The 12,656-nt window shown below is 48.0% G+C and overlaps 1 protein-coding gene across 9 annotated transcripts in view; it reads left to right on the forward strand.

The window, feature by feature from the left end:
* The window catches only part of afap1l2 (actin filament associated protein 1-like 2), a 32,088-nt gene extending 19,458 nt beyond the window's left edge, over window positions 1-12,630 (forward strand). For 8 of the 9 annotated variants that reach the window (XM_084669783.1, XM_084669784.1, XM_084669785.1 and 5 more), the window contains 15 exons: window positions 2,030-2,156; window positions 4,973-5,187; window positions 5,580-5,759; window positions 5,942-6,028; window positions 6,167-6,266; window positions 6,601-6,705; window positions 6,925-7,136; window positions 8,451-8,596; window positions 8,884-8,998; window positions 9,435-9,680; window positions 10,013-10,361; window positions 10,508-10,681; window positions 11,241-11,425; window positions 11,711-11,851; window positions 12,080-12,630. In XM_084669783.1, the coding sequence (XP_084525909.1) occupies window positions 2,030-2,156; window positions 4,973-5,187; window positions 5,580-5,759; window positions 5,942-6,028; window positions 6,167-6,266; window positions 6,601-6,705; window positions 6,925-7,136; window positions 8,451-8,596; window positions 8,884-8,998; window positions 9,435-9,680; window positions 10,013-10,361; window positions 10,508-10,681; window positions 11,241-11,425; window positions 11,711-11,851; window positions 12,080-12,106 (2,409 nt within the window). In that variant the 3' untranslated portion in view covers window positions 12,107-12,630. The remainder of the gene's footprint in view (window positions 1-2,029; window positions 2,157-4,972; window positions 5,188-5,579; window positions 5,760-5,941; window positions 6,029-6,166; window positions 6,267-6,600; window positions 6,706-6,924; window positions 7,137-8,450; window positions 8,597-8,883; window positions 8,999-9,434; window positions 9,681-10,012; window positions 10,362-10,507; window positions 10,682-11,240; window positions 11,426-11,710; window positions 11,852-12,079) is intronic. The other variant, XM_084669789.1, reaches the window with a different exon arrangement.
* The last annotated feature ends 26 nt before the right edge of the window (window positions 12,631-12,656 follow it).

Consider the following 12,656-nt stretch of genomic DNA (forward strand, 5'->3'; position numbering starts at 1 on the left):
ATCATCGTCTGTGTCTGGGGGTGTAGACAAGCTCGTCAGTTCACTCCCTTCGCTTCAGCCTTCCAGCACCTCAAAGCCAAAGGCAAGGGGCGAGACACTGAGAATGTTGTGATCTCAAAGAGGATAACGAGATAAAACACACTGTTGTGTCTTCACATGAATTCAATAGAAGCTCCGTCTGACTAGTAAACCAGTTCTGTTATTGACAGTCTGTCTCGATGCAAGTGTGTCGTTTCATAACAAACTGTTATTTGAGTAGGCTGGTGATGTCGAACAAACCTTGTAGACTCACTTCAAAATACCTAACAAACACAAGATCATGCCTAAGTACAGCATGATATACATTTAGAGTGCATCCAAAAATACTCCATTGGCTGTGCATTGGCGCTCGGAGCTCAAAGGCATGTGACCGAAGGCGTGTAACTGTCAAGTGACTGAGGTTTACGTCAAGTGACTTACGATGTTGTTCTCCTCTGTGGTGGAACGCCGACTACGCCACATGTCACCAAGACTGTATCGGGATTAAGCGATGACATCAGATGTTATGACAGCTCATGACATCTGTTGTGAGTTAGCAGAAGGTTTGTTCAATGAGATTCAATATATTCTGGGAAAACTTTGAAAACCACGGAAATCCCAGCAAGTCCGTTCGAATCGACGTAATAAGGTTTTTGTTATTTGTAAAATTCTTGAATTGATTTAATAGAAAAGAAACGGGATGTTTTCTTGGTGGGATCTGATCAGCGCCTGATTAAAAAGTTTGTAGACTTTAAATTCATGAAAAGGTGAACGTGCATCACAATAAATTCAAACTGTACACTCACATCTTACATTTCCTTTCATCATCTATTACTGTCTGTTTCAAGAAAAAGAAAAAAAGCCCACAGTGCAACATTCTTCACATCTGGCCTGAGCACACAGAGAACTCTGCCCGGTGTACGTGTACAATACATGTGTGTGACTGTGTGTGTGTGGGTGTGACTGTGTGTGTGTGTGTAACAGCAGACGTTGTGGGGAAGCACGGTAGACAGCTCAGCCTGCGGGATGTTGTTGGAGAGAGAACAGTAGACAAGTGGACCCCAGGGGAACGTGGGTAAAACCAGGCTGATTGATTTGGGGAAAGCCACCGGGGGGCTGAGCCCACCCAGACACACACTGTGTGTGTGTGTGTGTCTGTGTGTGTGTGTGCCGGTGTGTGTGTGTGTGCCGGTGTGTGTGTAACCCTCTCCCAAAAAAAGCAAACATGTGTGGAATTCCCATACCGGCCCAAAAGGTGAGGTCAGAGCAGGATTGGTTACACGTGGAATTCCCCTTTGAGTGAGCAATAGGAGACCACCTTGAGTGACAGCTGGAGTGGCCAATAGGTCTAAGCCCCCAAGTTGGATGATGTTTGTCTCAAGGCCGTAATCAGAATACATTTTGGGGGGGGACATATCCCCCCCAATATTCAAATCTGGTCAAAATGTCCCCCCCCCAATATGTTGAGATAAAAATATTAATGTGCTACGCTACGACAGGCAACCACGCACGCTGTCCGAAATTATCATTAAAAAAAAAAAATTGTCCCCCCCAATGTTGACTCCATGGCTACGGCCTTGGTTTGTCTTTAGTGGAAAAGCATAAGTGTACAGTAATGTGACTGGGAGTAAGTGCATGTAGTCCTTGAATGTGTGTGCTTGTGTATGTTTAATTGCTAGGTGTACAGTGACAGAGATATAATACTGTACAGAGCAGGAGAGAACAATGAGCTGTGTTGTAAAGTATGACTCATGCAAGTGCTTCCATCACCTCCCCTTATCTCTATCTCTCTCTCGTCTGCTCTACTCCTTTCCATATAAATCTCCTCTCAATCTCTCTCCTTCCAATAGCCTACTTTTCTCCCTCCTTCCCCTGTTACTTTCATCTCCTTCTCCTCACCTCTTCCTCTCTTCCCGCCTGTCTCCTCACTATTTCAATCCCCTTTCCTCCCTCGCGTCTTACTTCCCCGTCTTTCCTCTGTCTCACCGTCTCTCTCTCTTTCTTCCTCTAGCTCCATCAGGGTGTGGTGGGGAGGGAGCCCTTTCCCCTGCCTGTGGCCTCGCCCCCCACCCCGGCCCCGGCCTGCCTAGAGGAAGGGTACTACGAGGAGGCCCAGCCTTATGACTCCACCAACAACGGTAAGCAGCTGCTGCCTGTCTGTCTGTGTGCCTGTCTCCCTGTCACCCTGTCTCCTTGTCAAACATTCAGCCTGGTCACATATCCTCCTTCAGCCATAGCTAGTACCACACGCTCTTAGAAAAAAAAAGGTTTCAACCATCTAAAATCTTAGCTCTGGTTGCTTGTACAACATTTGATGCAAATCATGAATGGTGTAATGATTCTATGTAGCAGCTGAGAGAGTACGGTCAACTCTGATGACGAAAAACATTTTTTCCTTTTTTTGTAAATGTGGTCGTACTGTATAGACGATCAACAAGAGGTATTTGTAACAGTGCACCATATTAGGAACAGTGTGTGAGTGGTACCGTGTTAGTATGAAACTGGATGGAGCACCTCCGGAAGAAAGATTCAGTTCATGCAAGTGGGATGATGATGGACACGTGCCAAACGTGGAGTCTGTTTGGAGGGGAAGTGACTCTCCTGACATTCTGACTGCCTGATTGGTGGTTGACTCTGGGCTCTCTCTCTCTCTCTCTCTCTCTCTCTCTCTCTCTCTCTCTCTCTCTCTCTCTCTCTCTCTCTCTCTCTCTGTCTTGTGGTCAAAGGAAGCCATTGATTCATAAGTTGGGCTGTTTTGTGGGATCAGTCCTCAAGATAGACCGAGAGCAAGACGGCAAGAGACGGGGGCACGCAGAACAACAACTGTGTGGGAGAGAGGAAGAGAGAGGGGGAGATAGTCCAAAAAAGGGACAAAAAGAGAGAGAGAGGCAGAGGGAGGAGATGGACTGAGACAGAAATGAGAGAGAGAGAGAGAGAGAGAGAAAGAGAGAGAGAGAGTGAGAGAGAGAGAGAGAGAGAGAGAGAGAGAGAGAGAGACATGGACACGGATACTGAAGTGGATGACGAGAAAGAGAGGGCAGCAGAAGAGAACAGGGCTGTGCTTTGTTCTTGAGTAGCTGCTCCTCTGGCCCTGAGTAGAAACGATGAGCACAGCCCGGGGGAGCGGGAGATTGTGGAGGGCTGAGGTGATCCGTGGGAGGGGAAAGACTGGAAACACATACAAAGTGACAAACAGAACAACGTTGAAATGAGAAACAAACGCTACATGTTTTCTTTGAGGCGGGAGGTTAAAACTGTGCTTGAGAGCTGTTGAAGTCTAAAGATCCAAGAATCATCAGACTTTGCTGGCAGCGCTCAAAGCAAATGTGGCTATCGTTTCTCACTATCAGTTTTGCACAAATCTAGACAAACCGTTCACTGGAAAAAAAGAAGAAGGGGATTGGACCAAAAAAGATAAATGAAACTATCCAGTAGATTCAAACGTCTATTGGCCGATAAAAAGAGAACTGTGAAAAGCACTTTTCTCTGTGGGTGTTTGTGGGTAGAGGGGGGTGGGCATGTGAATACACTTGGTTAGAGAGGCCCTTGGCTTTTTCAAATCTGTTGTCCTTTGTCCCTGAGAATGGCTTCACAGCTCTTTGACCACAATGGAGAAATGACAACCTACAGACATGAGACACTTCTGTCACGTGTCGTTACATGTAACCACCCTGTTCCAGTTAAAAACAAGTCACAATCAAATAAACCACATTCAATCATGGCACTACTGCCACCATCAAAACACACCTTCCAGAACAGTCTTACGTTTACCAACGTAGTCTGGGAGGGTGTTCTCATAAACACTCATCCAACTATGAATCAGAGGTCTAATGGAACATTGGAGCTCAGAGTGTGTTCTTCACAAACAAACCTATTACTCTTTGACTCGATACTAAAGCCTTACTCTGATTAGCGTGAACCAAGCAGAGATGGGCCCTCTTCTCTTTTTAGAGTCTGTACTTTGAGCCCAAATACATGTTTGTATTATCAACTGAACGACAGCGCGTCAAAGATTTTTCTCATCTTTCTCTCCTTCCCTCTCTCTCCGCTCCTCTCCTTGGTCTTGCCCTCTCTCCTCTTCACCGTGTAGACAACATGGGTTGTTTCCGCCTGCTCTCAGAGGCATGGACCCGGGTAGAGAGCTCAGACAGTGTGGTCTATGCTGTGATCACACAGGGTACAGGCCTGCGTCTCCTATCACTGTGCACACGCATGGGTCTGTCTGTCTGTCTGTCTGTCTGTGTGTGTGTGTGTGTAGGTGTCTCCGTGTGTATGTGTGCATGTGTACACGTCTGCAAAGTTGGTGTTGGAACGTTGGCATGTGCATGTGAGAGAGAGAGAGAGACAGAGAGAGAGAGACAGAGAGAGACAGAGAGAGAGAGACAGAGAGAGACAGAGAGAGAGAGACAGAGAGAGACAGAGAGAGAGGGTGAGTGGGAGTGCCTCCCTGCCTGCACGATCAGCACGTTCTCCAGTGCGGGCCCTGAGAGGTTCTGTGCATCCCGGTGAATGCTCCTCACACATTCCACCAAGCAGGATCCCTTCATTCTCTCTTCATCTGTTCATCACTTCTCCTCCCAGCTCTCTAGCCAGCTCATCGCTCGTTCACCAGGAATACCAAAAACCCATCCATTTCAATCCCCTCGGTCACCCTCACGTTCCTCCTCCTCCTCATCCTCCTCCCCCTCCTCTGGTCCGCTCTGACTCCTTCCTCCTCTACCTCTGGTCCGCTCTGACTCCTTCCTCCTCTACCTCTGGTCCGCTCTGACTCCTTCCTCCTCTACCTCTGGTCCGCTCTGACTCCTTCCTCCTCTACCTCTGGTCAGCTCTGACTCCTTCCTCCTCCTCTACCTCTGGTCCGCTCTGACTCCTTCCTCCTCCTCTACCTCTGGTCCGCTCTGACTCCTTCCTCCTCTACCTCTGGTCAGCTCTGACTCTTTCCTTCTCTCCCCAGACGACTGTGAGGCGGTGAGCAGCTCGTACGAGTCATACGATGAGGAGGAAGTGACAAAGGGGAAGTTGACGCTGTCCGCACAGCACCAGTGGCCGTCCACGGAGGCGTCGATCGAGCTGATGAAGGACGCCAGGATCTGCGCCTTCCTCTGGAGGAAGAAGTGGCTGGGCCAGTGGGCCAAACAGCTGTGTGTCATCCGAGAACATCGCCTCCTGGTGGGTGGAGGACTTTTTTATAATGTTTGTAATGGCAACAAAAAGCGAATGTAGGGGAGTGCATAGAGATGTAGCATACCGTATAGTCTGCATTTATATTTACACACAGTTGATCTGTGTAGAAGCCGGTACTATTCATTTGTTGATAAATATTCTACAGCTTTTACCTTTTTTTGTTCGTTTACCATACCATTTGTTAACATTTAACACAGATTTAAGCACAAACAACAGATATTGACCTCAAATATACTGTATAGAGAATAAATCCATGACCATATAGTCCGACTGGGGCAAAGGTCACTCAGTATGGAAAGAAGAAGAAATCTCAGAGTGTTGTGAAGGACAAAACACACGTTCAATGTATCCATGATCGTGTGTGCTGCACCCCTCAGTGCTACAAGAGCTCCAAAGACCAGACCCCCCTGCTGGACGTCAGTCTGCTGGGCTGCACCGTGGTCTACAAGGAGAAGCTGCCCAAGAAGAAGGAGCACAAGCTGAAGGTGATCCCCATGGGAGGGGAGACCCTCGTCCTGGGCCTGCAGAGCAAGGAGCAGGCAGAGCAGTGGCTCAAGGTGAGCGGAGAGGCAGAGCAGGAGGGTGTCGACCACTGACACATGGATGGATGGATGGATGGATGGATAGAATGATGGATGGATAGAATTATAGATGGGTAGATGGATGGCTAGATAGAATGATAGGAGAACCTTCACCCCAGTCCCTCGTCTTAACGGTAGCTGTTCCGTTTGCCCTCCAGGTGATTCTGGAGATCAGCCCCAGGCCAGCAGAGGGCCAGGATGCCCAGCACCAGGTCTCCGACTCCCCACGGCTTATCTGCACTAAGGTGAACACGACGATGAGCATGTTGTCACGCTGTTGTCACCCAGAGACACGCCCGCTCTACCACTCGCCCACGAATATACCTCTGCTGCCTCTGCAGCGTGGCACCACAGTAACACCACCTGCTGTCCTAACACCACAGACGCTGCCTTCCCAGGTGGAGCTGAGCGACAGGTACTCCGTGATGTCAGAGAGCGGCAGCAGCACCGACAGCCATGCGGACGTCCCGGAGAGCAAAGACGGTGAGAAGGCCTCTCTCAGCTGTCCCGTTAGGGTTTCACGTCTCCTCACAGCACGCCATCGGCTGCTCTCCTGAATCGACTGCGTTCTAGAATCGACGTGTCAACGTGTTATGACAGTTGGTGACAGCCCATACGATCCACATACAGAAACACTATGTGACGCAGTAAAAGTACTTATCCAAGTCGTTTAAAGTCAAATATTTCTCGCTGTATTCTTCAGCTAGGTGTCTTTACAGTTGATTGCCATGAGTCAACAAGTTTTATCAGGCACAGACATAGCTAGTTAGATATCTATTCTTAGATCTTATTATTTTGTTCCTTTCCCTGTCTACAGTGAAGAAGAAGTACGGAGCAGGGCTGAAGTTCAGTAACCTCATGAACATGGGCAAGAAGAAACCCCTGTCATTAGAGATATCAGAGAAATGCGTCGACACCTCAGGTACAAGAACGTATGATGTGCTGTGTTTCTCTCCATCTGTCTCTCTCTATTTCTGTCTGTCTTTACTCCCTCTTCCATCTGGTTCTGATCCTTTAATCTGACACTTTCTATTCCCTCATTTGGTTCCTCTCTCTTTCACCCTCCATCTCATCTCACCTCCCCATCCCTTCTCTCTTTCCTTTCACCTCCTCACCTCCTCCTTCCCTCCATCCCTCCCAGGTTACCTCAACGTGTTGGTAAACAGCCAATGGCGGAGCCGCTGGTGTCTGATCAGGAATGGACAGCTGTGGCTCTACCAGGACAAGGGCAAGACCAAGGTGGCCCAGCAACCGGTTCCCCTGGAGGGGTGCATGGTGGTTCCAGACCCCAGCCCTGAACACCTCTACTCCTTCAGGATCGAGAACGACGGAGCGCAGTTGGCCACTCTGGAGGTAGGAGGATGGAGATGGCTGGAGGACTTTGTGTAACATGCCTGGGATTACAACCCACTGTGTGTGTGTCTACCCTCAGTGTAATGGATCTCTGTGTGTAGTTTGTGTGTGTGTGTCTGTGTTTATGTCCTCTGATCTTAGCCTTCTCTAGCACTTTTCCTTTCCTTGAAAGTGAAGAGTTCTTTTTTGGATGTGTTCTGAAGTTGTTGGATGACTAAAAGCACATACAAGTGTCAGACAATTGCTCACTTCACACTTAAGGTCCTTCTTCCTTCTTTAAAGTACTCACTGAGATTAAAACACACATGCTGACACACACACACACACACACACACACACTAGTTCATGATCCTGACTAACCCCAGGCCTCTTTTCATACTCGCCTCAGAGCATACATGTGAGCTCAGATCAGCCTTTTCCCGGAGGAAAGGGTGGGGAACTACTTTGGATTGGCCAATGTTGTTGTGGGGGAGAACATGTAGTGTAGCACAGCTAGTGTCTTGGGCAGAAACCACATATTAGCATTCCTAACACTAAGACTGTGCTGATGGTGCACTGCTCCTCCCAAGAGTCTCCAGCCCCAGTCAGCTGCACACAGACCAACAGTCCAAACTGGAAACCTGAACAGAGATATGTGTGTGTTTGTGTGTGTGTGTGTGTTTGTGATGGGTGGGAATGTACAAGGTTTCTGCGAACATAATGGAACATCCATAAAGCTTTTCATAAAGCTTTATAAGTCCCACCCTATGTTTTGTTATTAATGCAACCCTTTTGTCTAATCTAGTAGATGTTTCCAATCTTTTACATGGCTCATTTTTCCCTATCCTTTCCGTAAACTTACACGGAAGGTAGATATATAGCTTACTTCCTGTAAAATCTTGTATGTTGCATATCTCTGACTCAGAGATAAAGGCAAACAAACACTGATAAGCAGGGAGGGAGGTCAACAGGGAGGGAAGTCAGCAGAGGTTGTTTTGAGACCGTGGGTGAATTCCTTAGTATCAATGCTGTCCCTCACTCCTCTTACTGTAATACACACTGGAATCAGACACTGAAACTCTGAGGCTTTGACATGACTGCCACCTGTTGGCTCGTCCAAGACATTTAAAATGCACGATTTTATGACTCATTATTGTATAATAATATATGATGTTCTCTCATTGTATAAACACAATATTATACTGTTATGTCATTTAATTGTGTTACATACAATTGAAACGACAGGGATTAAAGCTACAACTAGTGTCAACTGACCTACGATCTAACAATTCTTGTGTGTAGGTATTTATAGCTGTCTTTTCCCTCCACTCCCAGGCCAAGTCGTCTGCAGACATGGGCCACTGGCTGGGCCTCCTGCTGTCCCAGACAGGGACCAAGACCGACCCCGAGGAGCTCACCTATGACTACGTCAACTCAGAGAGGATCTCCAGCATCGTCAACGCAGCCAAGACGTCCTTATAGTGAGCCCGCACAGCCCCGCCTGTCCACCTATTCCAGAGTGTTTTATGAAGAGCCTTAAACTGTGTGTCCGGAACGTGTGCGGGTGTCGAGCGACACCTGCTACCCGCCTCTAGATGAACGCATTGTACGTACGTTCATGTATTGGTCTGGACCTACTCTTCAGACCAGAAATGACAGTGTGTGATTTGTGTGTCGTATGTGTGTGCTGTGTGGGCGAATATATGTCTGTGTGTGTAATGTGTGTGTCATGCTTCTCGTGTGTGTGTGTGTGTGTGTGTGCCCCCAGTCTGATGCAGAGGAGGTTCTCTGAGCCCAACAACTACATAGACAGCCTGCCCTCCGTGCCTCACGGCTCAGATGACCTCTATGACGATGTGCCCTCTTTAGAGGCCGACCCAGAGGTGAGCACACCAGCAGGCACTGCCTCTGTACCTCTCTGTGGGGGGACAGCTAACAACAGTGTGCACCTGCTATAGCCTCAAACACTTTCAGATCGCCAAACGTGAATTGTCGACGAACCTCTTTCACGGGACTTGATAGGGTTCTCACCCAAGTGGAAAAAGAGCATGCTTAAATCAAATTGAATTGTATTCAATGAGAGCTAATGGGTGACATCATGAAGAATTTCAAATATCAGAAACAAGGCCCCCAATTCTTGTTGGATTTAGTATATTCACATGCTTACCACAAGTAAAAGTATAAGTATAAAATAGTAATAATGATAATTTAAATAATTTAAACTTGGGCATCAAATAGACCGTGTCCCTCATTCCAGGGTCCGCCATGCAAATCTCATGCTCCATCTCAGTGTGTGTTGTGCCTCTCACGTCGTGACAGGACGCTGAGGACAGCAGTCTCCTGGAGAGCCGGGGGGACAGCGCCGTGTGTGGTCAGGAGGAGCCCTGCGGCCCGGAGGTCAAGCCTGCGCTGGGCTCGGGGCAGGAAGCTGCCGACCAGGTTTACCTGGATCTCATACCGGTGAGGTCGTTCCTGCACACGTCCGGTGGGAGAACGTCTCCTCTCAAAGACTCGTCCAGCCCCACGGCAGCCCCCGCCGAGGGCCCGTTAGACCCCCCCAGCACTGTGAGTAGCAAGAGGGAATGTCTTGGTTCTTTGGATGTGCGTACAACCTAGGTTAATTCGGTATCCAATGCTGTATTCCCCAAATAATCATAATTCTGTATTGAAATAAGAGATGTCTGATGTAAGCTGTATGTTTTCAGAACATTTGACAGGGTTGTTATCAGTTAAAGTGTCTTTGGTTCAACCCATGTGTGTGAATGGCAGCTGTGAAGGCTTGTAAAAGTCTTAATTGTCCATTTGTTGGACATACGCACAGTGTACATGCTACAATTTCCTATATCATCATTGTTAGTGATTATTGTATTGACTTAGTCTATGTTCATTGGTTGTAGGCGGAATCGAATAGCCAATCAGACCTTAGTCCTTCGTTGACCGAAAATGGCGCCAATCCCACCGCTACAACCAGCAGAAGCGAACCAGAAAGCCATTCCCCGTGCCCCAGTCCCATCCATCTCCATATCCCGCCTCAGAAGAACACCTTCCCCAGCCAGGACACTCCAAGGAAGGCTAACCCCGGAACAAAGACCCCTCCTGTCTCCAGTGCAGCTCCCCTCAGCACACCCCCCCCCAGGACTCAAGTGGGACTGAGTCTTAGCACAGCCAGTGTTCCCCCACACAGTCCCCAGCCCCCCAGAGGAAGGAGCACCAGCAGTGGAGACAAGATCAAGGCTCTGTCAACAGGTGAGAAGGGAAATAGAGGTGCAACAATGACCTCGTGCAAGGAATAGCGCTTGGTTAAAAATGCACTTTCTGTTTGCCTCTATGAATCCCTAATGCTATAAATGACATGAGAGGACGGAGATTCAGCCTCTAATGTGTCTTCGCAGGCCACCCCGGAGCCATAGAGGCCAAGCTGGGGAAGAACCGGACGGAGGCCGACTTGCGGCGCTACACGGACGAGCGAGACGGTCTGGAGCGCGAGAGAGAGGAGGTGAGGAGAGGCCTGGCCCACCTGAAGAAGCAGAGGAGGGAAACCAAGGAGGAGCTCAGCACCTGCCAAGGTACGGAGCGCCAGCCAGGCCAAGCCTGATGACGACCGCTCGTTTCAATCAGCTGTGTTGCAGCAGTGAAATACGTACAGGACAGTGGGCCCTGAGGACCAGGGTGCAAGACCATTCATGTAGACCAACATCTTATGTTTTTGCTTGTTTACACCATCTTTGAGCTTGTACCTTAGCTTGGGTTAGCTCTCCCTTGAGGGTTAAAGGTTGGTTGTACTCCTGTAAGAGCATTGTCTGGGGGTTGCCTTTTTCTCTCCTCCTCTTTCCTCATGTTATGCTGTAACCTTTCTAATTGGCGCCGCTAATGGCTGCCTAGGTAGGCTCTCCTGCCAAAGTAAATTCCTTGTTTGTGTAAACTTTCATGGCGAATAAACACCAATTCTGATTCTGATTCTGATTCTGATTGAGGGGCAGTTCTATGGGCAAATGTGAAGCCCTCTGTGGCATGATTGCGTGTAAAAAGGGCTATACAAATAAATGTGATTTGATTTGACTTTGCAAGCATGATCACAGTACCAATCTGACATGCTAACTGAGCCGTGACTATGGTGTGTCTCAGACCCAGGGCTGCAGGCCTCGCTGGAGACGTGTCTGAAGCAGAAGGAGGAGGCGTGCCGGGAGGCGGAGCGCCGGAGGGTGGAGGTGGAGCTGAGGCTGATGGAGGTGAAGGAGAACCTGAGGAAGGTGGAGTCAGGGCCTTTCACTCTAGGGACCACCTTGAACAGTCTCCAAGACACGCCTACGGTTAGTATAACTTTAGAAAAGAATACAGAATATAATAGCTTTATTCTAATATTGATATACTGAATAAATGTACACATATTTCCTGGGCTGGATAGACCAGAAATCTTAACACATGATATTGTCCCACTCGTCTTTTCATAAAATGTCATCCAATATACTTAACTGTGCAGGGGTTAGGCCTAGGGCTTTCTCCATGGTAAACAGTTGTCACAAACAAAGTAAATGTGAAGTCGAGGACGGCAGTGATTCAGTAGTCTGATTCTCTTTTCTCTCACATGTTCCTAGCCAAAGGCGGTATCTATGACAACCACCCAAAGCAGCAACAGTGGAGACTTGTCCTCACCAATCAACTCTGCCACGGCTCTGAAGAACAGGCCTGCATCCGTCATGTCCTCAAGCAAAGGAAACGTCCTAGAGAAGGCTAAGGTCAGAGGGCATCAACACACACACACACACACACACACACGCAAACGCATGGCATAGAGGGGGAAACACACACACACACACACATTGGGTTGTAATTGTTAGATGTGGTACTTTTCTTGTTCTGGCCATAAGAGGGCGACCACTGTACACCTAACATCAATGTCAGGACTTGATGTTGCAGTGTACTGTGTGTAATATTGTGAAAATATTCTCTTTTTATACACATAGGAATGGGAGAAGAAGTCCACCACCTAGTACAAAGAGAAAAGGTTATGTTTATGTACAGAGCTGGAGGTCACCTGACTGTGGTGACCAGGTGCCCCTTGTCCAGGTCCGCTGTTCATCCCCTTACATGGCCATGCAGGGAGGAGCTAATGATAGGGTGCTTCAGCAAAGATCCAATCACAAAGAAGCACACCTGTCTCCTGGACTACCAATGCCACTGGACAACCTTAGAGTTACAGACTATTTAAAATGTTTTAAGGGAGATATCATCCATTTATTTGATTGTAATGGAAACGTTGAATGTTTGTTCAACAGACTGAAGTAACATGCCCAAAGATGTGGTAGAGACCACTGAGAATCATTTTCTGCCTTCGCCATCTTGTTACCCCTCAACATGGCCATTTGGTACTGTCTAGATCATAACTTGGTTTGTGTATGCCGGTAGCCAAGATGTAAATACATATTATTACACGGTTCTATTCTGCCTCTTGACTTGTTGTATGCTAGCTAAAACTTGCACTTTTTACTCAAATAAAAAGTAGTACTGACAGCAACCAATGCATTTAGTTTGACTTTCTTT

Source organism: Hypomesus nipponensis, chromosome 13 (assembly GCF_054491055.1).
Source record: "Hypomesus nipponensis isolate SF chromosome 13, ASM5449105v1, whole genome shotgun sequence".
NCBI classification, from domain to species: Eukaryota; Metazoa; Chordata; class Actinopteri; order Osmeriformes; family Osmeridae; genus Hypomesus; species Hypomesus nipponensis.